Source organism: Salmo salar, chromosome ssa12 (genome assembly GCF_905237065.1).
Source record: "Salmo salar chromosome ssa12, Ssal_v3.1, whole genome shotgun sequence".
Lineage (NCBI taxonomy): Eukaryota > Metazoa > Chordata > Actinopteri > Salmoniformes > Salmonidae > Salmo > Salmo salar.
In genome coordinates, this window is record NC_059453.1 from 18,057,197 (window position 1) to 18,075,020 (window position 17,824).

The 17,824-nt window shown below is 43.4% G+C and overlaps 2 protein-coding genes across 7 annotated transcripts in view; both read left to right on the forward strand.

Annotated features, from left to right (window-relative positions):
* The window catches only part of LOC106564362 (stress-induced-phosphoprotein 1), a 32,090-nt gene extending 19,347 nt beyond the window's left edge, over nt 1-12,743 (forward strand). The window contains exons 4-14 of the mRNA XM_045690935.1: nt 260-385; nt 469-514; nt 603-693; nt 825-966; nt 1,116-1,220; nt 3,154-3,244; nt 3,909-3,942; nt 8,978-9,055; nt 9,327-9,429; nt 10,649-10,782; nt 10,943-12,743. Coding sequence (XP_045546891.1) covers nt 260-385; nt 469-514; nt 603-693; nt 825-966; nt 1,116-1,220; nt 3,154-3,244; nt 3,909-3,942; nt 8,978-9,055; nt 9,327-9,429; nt 10,649-10,782; nt 10,943-11,078 — 1,086 coding nt within the window. The 3' untranslated portion in view covers nt 11,079-12,743. The remainder of the gene's footprint in view (nt 1-259; nt 386-468; nt 515-602; nt 694-824; nt 967-1,115; nt 1,221-3,153; nt 3,245-3,908; nt 3,943-8,977; nt 9,056-9,326; nt 9,430-10,648; nt 10,783-10,942) is intronic.
* Nucleotides 12,744-15,422: 2,679 nt separating this feature from the next.
* The window catches only part of LOC106601708 (sialoadhesin), a 31,092-nt gene continuing 28,690 nt past the window's right edge, over nt 15,423-17,824 (forward strand). For 2 of the 6 annotated variants that reach the window (XM_045690936.1, XM_045690937.1), the window contains exon 1: nt 15,424-15,555. In XM_045690936.1, coding sequence (XP_045546892.1) covers nt 15,426-15,555 — 130 coding nt within the window. In that variant the 5' untranslated portion in view covers nt 15,424-15,425. Of the gene's footprint in view, nt 15,556-16,044; nt 16,736-17,824 lie in introns of those variants that run through there. The other 4 variants (XM_045690938.1, XM_045690942.1, XM_045690941.1 and 1 more) reach the window with 4 other exon arrangements.

Consider the following 17,824-nt stretch of genomic DNA (forward strand, 5'->3'; position numbering starts at 1 on the left):
GAGGGAGGGGAGGAGGGAGGGAGGGAGGGACATGGAAGGCAGGGAGGTATGGAGGGTAGGATACACCAGAGAAACTAATAGATATAGGATGATAGAAAGTATTTCTTTGTCTCTTTCTGTCTATTATAACTGCGTCCCAAATGGCACCCCATTCCCTATATAATGCCCTACTTCTGACCAGAGCTATATGATTCTATGGGCCCTGGTCATAAGCAGTGCATTATAAGGGTGCCGTTTTGATTTATATCTCCTCCTCTAGGAGCCGGAGTGGGACGTCCGCAGTGCGTTTGTGGCCAACGCTGCCAGTCACATCAGACCCAAAGCCAGGACCAGTGCAGGCCACGCCTCTAGAGAGAACAAGGAGAACGAGGCTAGGACCAGCGAGGTGCGGAGGGCTGGACACACACACACACACACACACACACACACACACACAGAGGCAGTATTAACTGAGTTGTCTCATTTCAGGTGGAGAGTTCAGCTCCTGTGAAGAGGAAGGGAGTCTCACTAACAGGTGACATTAACACAATTGTCTCAGAATGATTATTTCTATTCACTGAAATGACCCCAGTTTAACACTGTATGTGTGTGTTCTCCTCCAGAGAAGGGTATTCAGCTGTTTAAGAAGGGCCAGTACTCTCAGGCTGTGGACATGTTCTCTGAGGCTATCCACTGTGACCCCAAAGACCACAGGTACACCTTAAAGTTTGACCTCTGACCCTAAATACAACATATCGCACCACTATGCTCTCTGACCTCAAATTAGATTTCTGTCAACTTGTGTTTTAATGTGTCCTCTCTCTCTCTGTCTTTTTCTCTCTCAGGTTCTTTGGGAATCGTTCATACTGCTACTGGTGTCTGGAGCTCTACCCCTCTGCCCTGTCAGACGCTCAGAAGTCCATCCAGCTGGCCCCTGATTGGCCAAAGGGATACTTCCGCAAGGGGAGTGCACTGATGGGGTTGAAGGTCAGTGTCTGAGCTCTCTACTGTCAACGTGAACATTGCTGTGTGTGTGTGTGTGTGTGTGTGTGTGTGTGTCTGTGAAATCTGACTCTCCATCTCCCATCTCTCCCCTCCCTCTCTCCCCCTCTCTTCCTCCCCTCTTCTCTCTCCAGCGGTATGGTGAGGCAGAGAGGGCCATGCAGCAGGTGTTGAAGCTGGATCAGGACTGTGAGGAGGCCTCCATTGAGCTCTTCAACTGCAAGGTCCTGCAGCTCATGGTGAGGGGAGACGGGTCAGGGGTCAAATCAAATTTTATTAGTCACTTGCGCCGAAAACAACAGGTGTAGACCTTACAGTGAAATGCTTACTTACGAGCTGCTAACCAACAATGCAGTTAAAAAAAAATGAATAAGAAGAAATAAAAGTAACAATTAATTAAAGAGAAGCAGTAAAATAACAATAGCGAGACTATATACGAGGGGGTACCGGTTAGTTGAGGTAATATGTACATGTAGGTAGAGTTATTTAAGTGACTATGCATAGATGATAACAACAGAGTAACAGCGGTGTAAAAGAGGGGGGGCAATGATTAGATGTTCAGGAGTCTTATGGCTTGTGGGTAGAAGCTGTTTAGAAGCCTCTTGGACCTAGACTTGGCGCTCCGGTACCGCTTGCCCTGCGGTAGCAGAGAGAACAGTCTAGGACTAAGGTGGCTGGAATTTTTATGGCTTTCCTCTGACACAGCCTGGTATAGAGTTCCTGGATGGCAGGAAGCTTGGCCCCAGTGATGTACTGGGCCATGCGCACTACCCTCCGTAGTGCCTTGCGGTTGGAGGCTGAGCTGTTGCCATACCAGGCAGTAATGCAACCAGTCAGGATGCTCTCGATGGTGCAGCTGTAGAACCTTTTGAGGATCTGAGGACCCATGACAAATCTTTTCAGTCTCATGAGGGGAAATAGGTTTTGTCGTGCCCTCTTCACGACTGTCTTGGTGTGCTTGGACCATGTTAGTTTGTTGGTGATGTGGACACCAAGGAACTTGAAGCTCTCAACCTGTTCCACTACAACCCCGTTGATGAGAATGGGGGCGTGCTCGGTCCTCTTTTTCCTGTAGTCCTCAATCATCTTCTTTGTCTTGATCACGTTGAGGACAGGTTGCTGTCCTGGCACCATACTGCCAGCTCTCTGACCTCCTCCCTATACGCTGTCTCGTTGTTGTCGTGATCAGTACTACCACTGTTGTGTCATCGGCAAACGTAATGATGGTGTTGGAGTCGTGCCTGGCCGTGCAGTCATGAGGGAACAGGGAATACAGGGGGGACTGAGCACACACCCCTGAGGGGCCCCCGTGTTGAGGATCAGTGTGGCGGATGTGTTGTTACCTACCCTTACCACCGAGGGGACGGCCCGTGAGGAAGTCCAGGATCCAGTTGCAGAGGGAGGTGTTTAGTCCCAGGGTCCTTGCTTATTGATGAGCTTTGAGGGAGCTATGATGTTGAATGCTGAGATGTAGTCAATGAATAGCATTTTCACATAGGTGTTCCTTTTGTCCAGGTGGGAGAGGGCAGTGTGGAGTGCAATAGAGATTGCATCATCTGTGGATCTGTTGGTGTGGTATGCAAATTGGAGTGGGTCTAGGGTTTCTGGGATAATGGTGTTGATGTGAGTCATGACCAGCCTTTCAAAGCACTTCATGGCTACAGACGTGAGTGCTACGGGTCGGTTGTCATTTAGGCCGTTGCCTTAGTGTTTTTGGGCAGAGGGACTATGGTGGTCTGCTTAAAACATGTTGGTATTACAGACTCGGACAGGGAGAGGTTGAAAATGTCAGTGAAGACACTTGCCAGTTGGTCAGCGCATGCTCGCAGTACACGTCCTGGTCATCCGTCTGGCCCTGCAGCCTTGTGAATGTTGACCTGTTTAAAGGTCTTACTCACATCGGCTGCGGAGAGCGTGATCACATAGTCGTCCGGAACAGCTTGTGCTCTCATGCATATTTCAGTGTTATTTGCCTCGAAGGGAGATGGAAGGAATTGGGGGTTTATTCGATCGCCTACAATCGGGTCAGGCTCTAGTCTTTTGTATTGGATAACTTTGGTGTTGATTGGTGAACTTGTGATGAGCTTTTTTGTCTTTTCTGTTTTGTTTCTGAGATCTGCTCTGATATCAGTTTATCAATTCACCCCTTCTCTCTCTCTCTCTCTCCTGTAGGATCTGGGTTTTGAGGAGGGGCAGAGTGTGTTGCTGTTGGAGAAGTTTACCACGGTGCAGGCTGCTCTCGGCTCCCCTGAGGCTGTCAGAGGTATAGGGACAGGCTGCTCTACCAGACCCCACCACAGGGGTATAGTATAGACAGGCTGCACTACCAGACCCACCACAGGGGACATAGTATAGACAGGCTGCACTACCAGACCCACCACAGGTGACATAGTATAGACAGGCTGTACTACCAGACCCCACCACAGGGGACATAGTATAGACAGGCTGTAGAACCTGACCCCACCACAGGGGACATAGTATAGACAGGATGCACTACCAGACCCCACCACAGGGGGCATAGTATAGACAGGATGCACTACCAGACCCCACCACAGGGGGCATAGTATAGACAGGCTGTAGAACCTGACCCCACCACAGGGGACATAGTATAGACAGGATGCACTACCAGACCCCACCACAGGGGGCATAGTATAGACAGGCTGCACTACCAGACCCCACCACAGGGGGCATAGTATAGACAGGTTGCACTACCAGAGCCCACCACAGGGGGCATAGTATAGACAGGCTGCACTACCAGACCCCACCACAGTGGGCATAGCCATTGCATTTAAATGAGTTTGATTTCTGATTTACCAAATATACTACAACAATATAGAAATACCTACTGTACATCTAACACTGATTTGTTGTGAGGTTTCGCTACAATGTTTCATAGTAAAGTGAACCTTTTCCTCTTCCTTCTGCAGTGGTGGACCTCTCCTCCCCTGAGGACTCTACTGGGTGAGTATGTTAAACTCTGGGTGTCATACCTGGGTTGTTAGTGTGACTCCATACTATGTTATCCCACTGAGTTAAAGTCTACACATTAGCTTTGGGAGCTAACATGAATCTTCAAGTCTCAGGCAAGGTTATCTCGTCATTTGAGACCAGCTTTGTTAACTGAGACCACCACCACTCTGTTTTTTTGTTATTCGTCATCTAAATGGTCCTATAATACATTATTTAATTTACATCCCTACAGTTATTGAAGCTATAGACTGTCCCAAAGGGGCCCCTATTCCAGCGTTTCCGTTATGAAAATGTGGCGCTGGACATTTGCCAGGAAGCGTTTGAATTTACCGGACATTTTAGAAATTTACCGGAACCCATCTGCATTGGGTGCGTAACCTGATTAGGGCGTCCACCCACGGTGCTCAGAATGACAGAAATCACATTCAGATTATGGTAATTCATATTAACAGAACATGCAAGTCGAAGATGCAACAATGTGTCATACTTATTACTGAATTCTGATGCACACTTTGAAGATGTTAGAATAACTGTCCACATTTACTTTCCCTCAACCAACAAGACGAGTCACAAACAACAACATCACTAGCCTGTCAATCTACTATCCCCCATAGTAGAAACCTATTCTATTGGTCAGCTTGTGGAGAGAGAAATAGTCTAAACCAAACAGACTCTGGGACAGTTATGGGAAGATGGATCCCAAATTCATTCAACCAGTAGGACCAGGCTATGTTAAAAAACATTACTTTTTAATGAATCTGATGCAGAGCAGAAGGTTTAGATCAGATCACTAAGCATTTCTGTGAAAAATCCAACGGTAAAGCCTTGCGTTCCTATAAACCTTTTTTGGTTTCGTGCTGTTGATGGTAGGTGCACTTGATTCAGCAGCCCTAGTGTCGGGAAGGCAAGGTGTTTCCATTTTAAACCATTTCATGTGTCTAAAGGTAGAACTCCGCCTACTCGGCAGGCCCAGAGAGCAAATCAAGTGCACCTGTAGGCCTACCGCTGGCCAATCAGATAGCTCAGATCACCGTGTCTGCACTGTTTCCTCGCTCCATAGACTGTAAAAAGAAGCCTTGAACTCACAGCAAAGTTGATCATATGAGATTTCTAAACGTTTAAAACCATGAGTACATTTTACATTACATTTGAGTCATTTAGCAGACGCTCTTATCCAGAGCGACTTACAGTAGTGAATACATACATTTCATTAAAAAGAAATCCGTACTGGTCCCTCGTGGGAATCAAACCCACAACCCTGGCGTTGCACACACCATGCTCTACCAACTGAGCCACTGAGTAGACAGAGACTCAACAAATACAGCAAAGAGCTGCTGATTTTATAATTAATTACATGTTTAAGTTGTTATTCAGCACTGTCAACACTTAGTTCATCAGTTTTATAAGCCATAAAATGCGAGTGTTTTGATAAGCTTGCGTTGTTGTTATTTCTCTGGTCATAGGAGTAACAACATGAATTGGTTCATGAGGCAGAAGTAATGCAGTGCGACTTAAGCCTCACCATCAGCTGGAAGACTGCGTCCCTTTTTCTCAGCTGAAGGAGGGAGAGAGGAGGGACGGTGAGTCGGGTGAGAGAGCCTCACCGCTGCTCCTTCCCTCCCCTCAGACTTACCATCAGATGCAGGCCATCAGTACAGTACAAAAAAATAAGCTAATTATTATGCTCACTCAGCTGTGCCTCACAAGTAATAGAACAAATGATCTATTACCAGTGTGATCATATACCTACAATTCTGAAATGGTCTGAGAAGAACAACATTGGCAGGCCAATTCAAGCGCAGCCAATATGCAGTGATGATATATAGGGCCTGTAGCCTACTGTACAAACCTCATTGCTACAGAACTGTTTTTAATTAGTTAATGTTGCAAAGGCTTATGTTTAAGTCATGTTTAAAAAAAATCTGAGCGGTAAATCTCGGCTTGCATTTTGACTCAAAGTGATCTTGACTCAGAAAAAGTTGTTGACCACGTAGTTTAGATTAAAATGTTAAACTATTATTTCTTCACATTATAAATGCAACAATGTGCACAAGGCAGTAGGCTATGTGTGAATGTTTGTTCCATAATGCAATTAGCGGGAGAACACCATTGTCAAAAGGGCACCGCACATGCGAGTGGTTTCATGTGACAGAGATGAAAATATCTGTTCGAAATTTTGAAAGAGGGGACATCTGATATGCAACAACTAGCATGGGTTGCTGGTATGACTAGGATTGTGCCTTTGTTTACTGGACGAGAAAGAAAGTTGATATAAAATTATTGCCTCCACGGATATAGTCTGATTTTGGCTAGGCTACTTTGACGCAAAGTAAGACATGCCTAATAATGTGTAGTAAAACCAGGGGTTGGAACCGGTTTGGGGAACAGAACCGAAAATGAAGAACAGAACCAGAACCGAGAACGAAAGTGATCTATACTGTACCGGAACAGAACTGTTATTTTAAAAGTGTGGGAACCGGTTAATAATGTCCTTTTCTTTCCGGGCATTTTTTCCCAGTCCCACCAAAAACGCAACAAAGTGCCTATGCAAAGCCCTCACTCTGTCACTCAGAAACTTAATCCAGTGTCTGCCTGCCTGCCAGCTGAAAATATTTGCCTGTGTGTGTGTGTGTGTGTAGGCTAACTGCCCCTCCCTCCGAAGCATAGTCTACTGTAGCTACTGACATTACACGCTTGATTAAAATAAAAATAAATAAGGAACAGAAAGGAACAATATAAACAATTACTTTTGTTTTGTTTGAACTGGTTCAGAACATTATTTTGCTGGTTGGAACAGTGGAACGGCACAAACAAAATAATGGTTCTGGTCAGAACGAATAGATTGGAAAATTATTTTGGTTCCAACCCCTGATTAAAACGTTCAGGTTTCAATCAATTAAGTATATGTTTTCAAAATGTGTACTGCCTCCATCTCATTGCAAAGTGGTGTGTGACTCGGTGATGAAGCCTGCCTTTCATTGCCTATGCATTTTCTGTTTGAGATGCTGTAGCAGCAGCACTCGCGCTGTCTGACAGATTTTTTTCTCAAAGGCTCTGTATCTGTGTGCTGTGCGCGTGTGTTAAATAAAATGCAATTCAATTCCACTAAATTCCTCAAATTAACCTATAGACTGATAAGCATGACCAGTCAAATGTATTTAGATTAACTGGTATTTCCATCAATGAATAATGCTTTTTAGACTATTTTGCAATGGGATTTTTTTCTTCTTCTCCCGGACAATTGGCCAATAGCAATTTTATTTATCGGCTTTTACATTTCTTTTTTTTTAATAGGCCAAAAGTCGGCTATTACTGGCTAGTGGAAACCCTGCCCTATTCCCTAGATTGTGCACTTCTTTCACCCAGAGCCCTATAGGCCTTGGTCAAAAGTAATGAACAACAGTTGAAGTTTATATAAACCTTAGCCAAATACATTTAAACTCAGTTTTTCACAATTCCTGACATTTAATCCTAGTAAAAATTCCCTGTCTTAGGTCAATTAGGATCACCACTTTATTTTAAGAATGTGACATGTCAGAAAGTAGTAGAGTGATTTATTTGAGCTTTTATTGCTTTCATCACATTCCCAGTGGGTCAGAAGTTTACATACACTCAATTAGTATTTGGTAGCACTGCCTTTCAATTGTTTAACAGAATTTTGGCCCCTTCCTCCTGACAGAGCTTGTGTAACGTAGTCAGGTTTTTAGGCCTCCTTGCTCGCACACACCTTTTCAGTTCTGCCCACAAATGTTCTATAGGATTGAGGTCAAAGCTTTGTGATGGCCACTCCAATACATTGACTTCGTTGTCCTTAAGCCATTTTGCCACAACTTTGGAAGTATGCTTGGGGTCATTGTCCATTTGGAAGACCCATTTGCAACCAAGCTTTAACTTCCTAACTGATGTCTTGAGATGTTGCTTCAAGATATCCACATACATTTTCTTCCTCATGATGCCATCTATTTTCTGAAGGACACCAGTCCCTCCTGCAGCAAAGCACCCCCACAACATGATGCTGCCACCCCCGTGCTTCACGTTTGGGATGGTGTTCTCTGGCTTGCAAGCCTCCCCCTTTTTCCTCCAAACATAACGATGGTCATTATGGCCAAACAGTTCTATTTTTGTTTCATCAGACCAGAAGACATTTCTCCCAAAAGTAAAAACTTTGTCCCCATGTGCAGTTGCAAACCATAGTCTGGCTTTTTTTTGGCGGTTTTGGAGCAGTGGCTCCTTCCTTGCTGAGCGGCCTTTCAAGTTATGTTGATATAGGACTTGTTTTACTGTGGATATAGATACTTTTGTACCTGTTTCCTCCAGCATCTTCACAAGGTCCTTGTTCTGGGATTGATTTTCGCACCAAAGTACGTTCATCTCTTGGAGACAGAATGCATCTCCTTCCTGAGCGGTATGACGGCTGTGTGGTCCCATGGTGTTTATACTTGCGTACTATTGTTTGTACAGATGAACATGGTACCTTCAGGCGTTCGGAAATTGCTCCCAAGGAAGAACCAGACTTGTGGAGGTCTACAATCTTTTTTCTGAGGTCTTGGCTGATTTCTTTTGATTTTCCCATGATAACAAGCAAAGAGGCACTGAGTTTGAAGGATTGGCCTTGAAATACATCCACAGGTACCTCCAATTGACTCAAATTATGTCAATTAGCCTATCAGAAGCTTCTAAAGCCATTACATTATTTTCTGGAATTTTCCAAGCTGTTTAAAGGCACAGTAAAATTAGTCTGCACAGTCAAATCTGTCTGTAAACAATTGTTGGAAAAATTACTTGTCATGCACAAAGTAGATGTCCTAACCGACTTGCCAAAACTATAGTTTGTTAACAAGAAATTTGTGGAGTGGTTGAAAACGAGTTTTAATGACTCCGACCTAAGTGTATATAAACTTCTGACTTCAACTGTATGTAGGGAATAGGGAGCCATTTAGGTTGCATACATAATGTAGTGATGTTATAATGTTGCTGTAATGAATGTCTTTTTCACCATGGTCCCCTTCTCTCCTCTTGTCCTCAGGCCCCCCTGTCCCTCTCTCTGGGTGGGGAACGTCACTGTGGACCTTACTGAGAAACACATATGGGACCTTTTCAAAACGTACGACCATCATGCCCCATTTCCATCTGTTTTTGTTCAGTAGCTGCATCTATCTATCTATCTATCTATCTATCTATCTATCTATCTATCTATCTATCTATCTATCTATCTATCTATCTATCTATCTATCTATCTATGACATTTATCTGTTTGTTGAGTTGGAATGGTGATCATTATTCTTTTACTTTCTAATTCTATGTTCTTTACTGTAGGTGTGGGGAAATAGAGAGTATCAGAGTTCTACATTCTAATTCTATGTTTTGTACCGTAGGTGTGGCGAGATAGAGAGTATCAGAGTTCTACATGAGAGATTCTGTGCCTTTGTCAACTTCAAGAATGCCAACATGGCCGCTCGCGCCTTGGAGAGGCTCCAGGTGAGTGGTGGGATGAAACATAATGCTGTCTAAATGCCTTCAACTATGTGAGATGTGATTTTCAATTCCTCAGCTTGAACTTTAGGAGTGTGTACTTTTGGGACTATGCTTTTGGTTCCATTGTACTTTTGGGACTATGCTTTTGGTTCCATTGTACTTTTGGGACTGTTCTTTTGGACTATGCTATTGTACTTTTGGGACTATGCTTTTGGTTCTGTTGTCCGATTGGGACAATGTTTCTTTAACCTTTATTTAACCAGGCAAGTCAATTATTAATAACAAATTATTATTTACAATGACGGCGAGGCTAAAGGCCTCCTGTGAGTATGGATAACCCCCCAAAAATCTAATTAACATAATAATCCAAGTCGCCTAAAGATCTGTCCGTTCAAGATAGCGATATCAGTCCACCGCATCCGCCGATGTCGCACTTGCGCATCTGCGGTGAATGGTGGCAGAGTGAGAGCGATGTTTGTCAGACCATGAGACATCCCGAAAAACGAAAACGTCTGTACAAAAACATGATTAAAAATAAGTTTGACTAAAAGGACAACATAGACAGAAGACACTGACAACAGCTCAAATACACCAGCAAACAAACAGTGTGTGTCTGTGTAGTGTAAAACAACAGGCTTCCTTACATAAGGCAATGCAAACTAGTGACATGTGGTGACAACTAGAAACAGCTACATGTCTCAATGACCTGTTCATCTATTTGTCCTTTGAACTCCTCCAGACACCAGGTCCTGGTGTTTTAGGTCGGCTTGGAGGGAAATTCAAGATCAGGGGCTGAGTTATGAAAGGGACTATTAGCATAAAACAAGATTTGAGATCTGAGCTTATATTATGTGTTCTCATTTTAAGCTAGAAGAGCAGGTTTTCTTAAATGAATAAGAATGTACCAGTGTTTGAGCCTGCGTGTTGCTACTGATGTCCACCTGACAGCACTGTAGAGATCACAATGGTGAGTTAGACATCTCTGCATGATACACAGAGTCAAGAGCCTTCAGTGTTGAGCATGAGTCTTGCACATAAATAGTATCACCACAGAGAGAAAAGTACAACGATTCAACTCCTTTCTTGCGGCAAAGGAAAAACTCTCTTTGTGCCGGTAATAAAACCCAATACAATGTTATTGGTTCCATTGTACTTTTGGGACCATGCTATTGGTCCTATTGCATGTATTTTGAATGTGCCTGCGGTTTGTCCTCCTATCCAGGGTGTGGAGCTGGAGAGCACCAGGCTGGTAATCAGGTACCCAGACCGCTGGATGCAGAGAACCCCTCCCTCTCCTCAGAGGACCAACCCTATAGGCCTCATCACCTCCTCAGCCTCCCAGTACGCCTCCACAGGGTAAGGACATCCATCTGTCTGTCAAAACATCATTATGAGTTATTCTAAAGTGTTATCAATCAACTCATAAACTTTTGAAATGTACAAAGTGATGGAAGGAGGAAGCAGGAGCACAGGTGCAGGTGTTTGTGTTTTGATACTGTTTGTCTCTCTCTCCCAGGACCAGGAGGATGGCTCCCATCAACGGTGACGAGTGTTTCTTCTGGAGGACCACCGGCTGTTTCTATGGTGACAAGTGTCGCTTCAAACACAAGCCTGACCAGAGAGGAAAAGACAGGAAACCATGGCAACCCTGACCACCACGCAGCGACTGGATAGTAGAGAGGGAGGAGAATAATGAGGATGAGGGACTGTGTCCCTGCTTTAAAAGGGAACAGGAGGCTTGGGGGGGGGGGGGTGTCACCCCGTTTGTAGTCTTCTGGCACAGACCACAGATCCCAGACAGAACACTACACATATATAATGACTGTGTGAAGTGTCAATCAAAGTGAAGAGGTGTGCTCCTCTGATTTCCTTCCCCCTCTCCCTCGGCCTGAGAAGTGAAACATGTCATCATTGATGTCAGATGATGGAGATGATGTCATCATTAGAACTTGAAGGGATCTTTGCCCAGTGAACCTCCTCTATGATGACCATGTTGTAAACACTAAGGGGGCTGACATCTGTTGTTATCATGTGTTTTACTGTGCATGTATGTATGGTCATGTGACTGGACATGTGACCTGAATCTCTGACCCCTTGTGATGTCACTTTGAGACTCACTGCCAGCCTGATGCCATAGGGTGCCTAGTAATTGCCCCGACATGGGATAAATAAATAAAGCTTTTTAATTGAATATGGGGCATGTTCCAGGCACACTAAATTGCAGTCACCTGCCTTCTCTCACAACACCTGGATAGGTGTTTGTTTAAGATGTCAGCTAACCCAATCATGTTATAGCAAACTGATGCACGACTGCACAGTCCGTGGCGTGGCACACAACCATGAGTCAGCCTGGAACGTCACCAGTGTCCATGGGGTGTTCTAACATCCACACTAGACCACCTTAAATGAAACAAGTAGTGTGCTACTGTGGATATTGGAACAAGACCCATAACACCTTCCAAATATTGAGTTGCGCCACCCCCTTTTGCCCTCAGAAAAGCCTCAATTCGTCGGGGCATGGACTCTACAAGGTGTCGAAAGCGTTCCACAGGGATTCTGGCCCATGTTGACTCCAATGCTTCCTACAGTTGTGTCAAGTTTGCTGGATGTCCTTTTGGTGGTGGACCATTCTCGATACAAGCGGGAAACTGTTGAGCATGAAAAACCCAGCAGCATTGTAGTTCTTGACACACTCAAAGCAGTGCGCCTGGCGCCTAATACTGTACCCCATTCAAAGGCACTTAAATCTTTTATCTTGCCCATTCACCCTCTGAATAGGCATACATACACAACCCATGCCTCAAGGCTTAAAAATCCTTCTTTAACCTGTTCCTCCCCTTCATCTACACTGATTGAAGTGGATTTAACAAGTGACATCAATAAGGGATCAAAGCTTTTACCTGGTCAGTTAGTGTCACGGAAATAGCAGGTGTTCCTAATATTTGTACACTCAGTGTCTGTTCAGTGGACTAATACATGTCTGTTCAGTGGACTAATACATGTCTGTTCAGTGGACTAATACATGTCTGTTCAGTGGACTAATACATGTCTGTTCAGTGGACTAATACATGTATGTTCAGTGACCTAATACATGTATGTTCAGTGGACTAATACATGTATGTTCAGTGGACTAATACAATTGAAGTTGACTAAAGTGACAATATGAGGAGTACAGAATGACTGTTTGAGAGCATCAATGTAAAATGACAATCTGTCTGTATCCTCTCAGCATGTGGGGGAGCTGGGTGTACAAATGACTGTTTTATTATGTCAATCAGTTGTATTAATTCATAATAAAATACAGTTTTATCAAATCAGATGAAGTTTCATTATTAAATGTAATTTTATCTGTATCTTTATCCGCTGCCACATGGCGTATATTTACGTTTCCCTCCCTGATTGGATTGTCTGAATTCTCTTGTCGAGTGACAATGAAAAAAAACTACATTGATGAAAGATGTGAATCCCTCTACTCTGGAAAAGACATAGACCATATCTAGGAAAACGATTTAGGCTTTGACTGTTTCTCTCTACCCCTGTTCCTGTTCGCAGTCGGCGTTCCAATTCATCCCACAGGTTTTCGATGGGGTTGAGGTCTGGGCTAATGCCCTCGATCTTCCACCCCGATCTCGACAAACCATTTCTGTATGGATCTTTCTTTGTACACGGGGGCATTGTCATGCTGAAACAGGAAAGTGTCTTTCCCAAACTGTTTCCACAAAGTTGAAGCACAGAATCGTATAGAATGTCATTGTATGCTGTAGCGTTAAGGTCTCCCTTCACTGGAACTAATGGATCTAGCCTAAACCACGAAAAACAGCCCCAGACCATTATTCCTCCTCCACCAAACTTTACAGTTGGCAGTGTGCATTGGGGCAGGTAGCGTTCTCCTGGCATCCACCAAACCCAGATTCGTCCGTCTGACTGCCAGATGGTGAAGCGGGATTCATCACTCCAGAGAACGCGTTTCCACTGCTCCAGAGTCCAATGGCGGCGAGCTTTACACTACTCCAGCCGACGCTTGCCATTGCGCACATTGATCTTAAGAAATGGAAACCCATTTCATGAAGCTCCCGACGAACAGTTCTTGTGCTGAAGTTGCTTCTTGCCACAGTTCGGAAGTCGGTAGTGAGTGTTGCAGCCGAGGACAGACAATTTCTACATGCGCTACGCGCTTCAGCACTCAGCTGGACCCGTTCTGTGAGCTTGTGTGGGCTACCACTTCGCGGCTGAGCCGTTGTTGCTCCTAGACGTTACCACTTCATAATAACAGCACTTACAGTTGACCAGGGCAGCTCTAGCAGGGCAGAAATTTGACGAACTGACTTGTTGTAAAGGTGCCATCTTCTTGAAAGTCACTGAGCTCTTCAGAAAGGCCATTCTACTGCCAATGTTTGTTATGGAGATTGCATGGCTGTGTGCTCGATTTTATACATCTGTCAGCAACAGGTGTGGCTAAAATAACCTAATCCACTAATCTGAAGGGATGTTCACATTCTTTTGTATATTTGGACCAGAAATAATTTATAATGTAATCGCTCTGGTAAGCGTCTGTTAAATTTTCCAAAAAAACACTTTTGTTATATCTCCTAGATATAGGACAGTCACTTCAAAACCTTAGTTCTTAATATACATTTTTTCACTGTCTTTTTTTTAACCATTTATGAATGTGTTATTCAATGTGTTTATATGGGCTATAGCAGTACAGGTTAAATTCAATATTTTATCAAATCATTTTTAAGTATTTAATTTTTTTACCTAAAGGGGTACTATAATTCAAAATCAAATAGCTAAATGATCCATGGTACGACCACCTTAAAACAATTCCATATGTCAGCTAGTAGAACCCCCCCAAACGGCTTAGACTTTTAGAGGTTCAGAAACCCAGTGTCAGAGGGAGCAATGTCCAGCACCTAGACACACAAATCAAATCAACTTGTATTTGTCACATGCACCAAATACAACAGGTGTAGACCTTACTGTGAAATGGTTACTGACAAGCACTTAAGCAACAACGCAGTTGTTTTTATGTAAGAAAATATTAGATTTTTAAAATGATAAAAATGAATTACACAATAAAATAACAATAACGAAGCAGCAATAACCAAATACATGAAAGATTAATCAATGTCATTTAAAAAAACACGCATCATGCAGACACAATGGGACACAATAATCCCAGACAGACAGACAGACTTAGTTATATGCATGTCAGGCTTCACTTTGGGTCCATTGTTCTGAAGATCAGTGAGCTGAAGACATCTCTTTCACACAAGAACACACTGCAAACTCAGAGCAGCTTGCCTTGGCCTTGGCATAACGACAGCTCACTGTTGTCTGTTGTTTCTACCTAGCTAATGTTGATAGCTAAATGTTAGCTAACTAGCTAGCTCACTAGCTAACGATGGGGTCTTGCTGTAATTCAGCGGCAGCTTATCGTATTGTTCACAATCCAGTCCATTCAGAGTAGCTGTGTGATGCACAAAAATACTTGTTTATCGCTGAATAACAGCATCTTCATGTAGCTAACAAGCTAGCTGAGCTCACTAATTCACTCAATTCAAATGCCAGTTCAACATAAGTCCCAATAACACAGTATTTTTACGTGCGTGCCTGGTTTATTCTATATTTTTTGCATTTTCAAGTGTTATTTTACCTTCTATTTTGTATATTTACATCGGACTAGTAGGGACATATGAAGCCTGGAGGCTGCAGTAATGTTGAGATGTCAGTAGGGAGAGCTCTAGTCTAGAACACTGGTACCAAAGACACTCCCCTTTCATCTGTTCTGGAACCTTCAGTACCACTTTGATGCAGCTGATGAAGAGTGATGGAATGGGTCACATTTTGTCTCTTGTAAAACATGTAGGCCCACTCCTCAAATAAAGAAATGCAACTACAGTATGCTGACTTTAGACCATTTTCTATTTAGATACAGTAACATCCCTTATGTGACATGCTGTTGCTGCATGTTAATGCCCTGACTAGGCTACTTTAAAATGTGTCAACCACAGAACTCACACAGGCTACGCCTGCTTCTACTAACACTTACAGTAGACTACTTCTTGTTTCCACGCATTGACAGTAAGTTGACTAACTGTTCAAGACCTCTCCCCTTCACTTCACTCTGTAAGTACACTTGATGATATCTTGGAATATAGTTTTAGTTTTGATGTTTTTAGCCATACATCAAATTACTTCCTGTATCTTTGTACTTGTTGGTTTATTTTGAACTGTGTTTTGGTTGTTACATCAGGGCCTGTATTCATAAAGTGTCTCAGACGGTCCATATAATTATGATCTAAAAGGCTAAACTGATCCCAGATCAGCACTCCTACTCTGATACACTTTGTGAATACTGATCCTGGACTGTGGTTTCATGTGTTTAGTTTAGTTCAGTTTATTCAATTGCATGTTTAATACGTGATCAGTAGAGTAGAGTATGCCAGTAATACCCAGATCTCCATTCAGTAGGGTCATGTTCACTGTCAAAGTATAACAGGGTCAAGAATAACTGTGTGTGTGTGTGTGTGTGTGTGTGTGTGTGTGTGTGTGTGTGTGTGTGTGTGTGTGTGTGTGTGTGTGTGTGTGTGTGTTGTGTGTGTGTGTTTACAAAACATTTACATTGTTTTGGAGAGCAATAGTGGTTTATTCACCTTCAATATCATCATCATGTCTGTACAAAATAAACACAGACACTTTCAGAAGGAGCAATGTCCTGTTACATGAAATATTATGTATTGCCATTTTAAAACACATCATGCAGACACAATATGACATCATGGATGTTTGGAGTGTTGAAGGTAGTTCCATCAGCGAGGGCATTCCACTCCGGAACACAGAAAGATGGAACATACCGGAATGTTCCATGATTTATAATATTACATCTCACAGTTAACAAGTTCAGATTATTTGTTGATTTAAAGCCTTTGTCCTTAGATGAATATCCACAATTTTGTCCAATTAGTAGTTAGAGAATAGAATACATCATTGTTTAGTGAGAATGTGATGTCATCTGTTTCTTGACCCCCTAACTAGTGTCAAACTATCCCAGGTAGGAAGAGAGGGGTGAGGGGTGGATGGGAGAGTGGAGATCCAATGGAGAGGTATCGTTTACCCCCCTGATAGCCCCATTGAGTCTGTTTTTGGGATAGAACATGGGGCGGGGGCAGTTGGGGTAAATATTGGCGTCCCTTCAATAGGCCACACCCACAAGAAGTGTCACTAAATGACGTTGTTGAACAGATGCATGGACTGCATGATGTAATCATCCTGGCCTGGAGGCAGGAAGGGACAAAATGCACAACGGGTAAGAAGCAGCTGGAGAGAAGGTTTAATTCTATTTCCATGTATCTCTTTCCTCCTAGAAACCCTGTTGTATAAGAACCCAAAGTGAACCGGAGGGCCTTGTTGTGGTCACAATAACAACCCTTTGTCAGACATCCCTGTGGTCCTTCACACATTCCTGAGTCAGTACCTAGGGATTAGTAGAGGTCATCCAGACCGTTTTTACATGTATAAACAGCTGGATCTCGTCTGAGCGGTTAGCTGACAATGCCGAGACCCGCTACGTACTTAATGCTGATTGGTTTAGGTTCTGTCCACTATAGTGCTGTCTGGTCAGAACATGGTGTTGAGGCCCGTCACTCTACTCTTGATGGTCACCACCACCACATACATGCAGACACAGCTGTTTCCATTTGAAGATGTTTTATATTATTGTGTGGTTATATTCGCTGGTCTCACACTTCAGTAAGGAACTGCATGTCAAAAGTCTGTCAGCAACACAACACCACTTCTCAAGACTAAAGATGCCATGCACTAACTAAAGGTGAGGGGAGGCGGTGTCCTGCAGCGCATCCAAGCACCCTGATTGGTTGGATGAACACCGGGTGCAAAGGGTGATTGACAGGGATGCAGGCCAGTCAAGTTGAGAGGGCATGCAAATGCACACAGTCATACCAGGCCCATAGGGCTCTGGTCAAAGGTAGTGCACTAAATAGGGATTATGGTGCCATTTAGGACGCAGTCAGTGTAACAGAATGACAGTGGCATGGTGTACTACTACAAACATGTGTTTGTGTGCTTCAATGTGACTTTGTCGAGTAGCCAGTGTTGTGTTTCACCATTCTATCTGATGTATTGTCAGTTTGTTATGTTGTTATTAGCCCAACATTATTGAGGACATTATCATTAGGATGGTGCAGTAATGTTGAGATGCCAGTAGGGAGAGCTCCGGTCTAGAACACTGGAACCTTCAGTACCACTTTGATGCAGCTGATGAGGAGTGTAAATTGAATGGGTTTGTAGAATAGAAGTAAAATCTAATGAAAGGCGTAGACCTCATGAAATGCTTACTTACAAGTCCATGGAACTGGCCAACAGTTAGCAGCATACC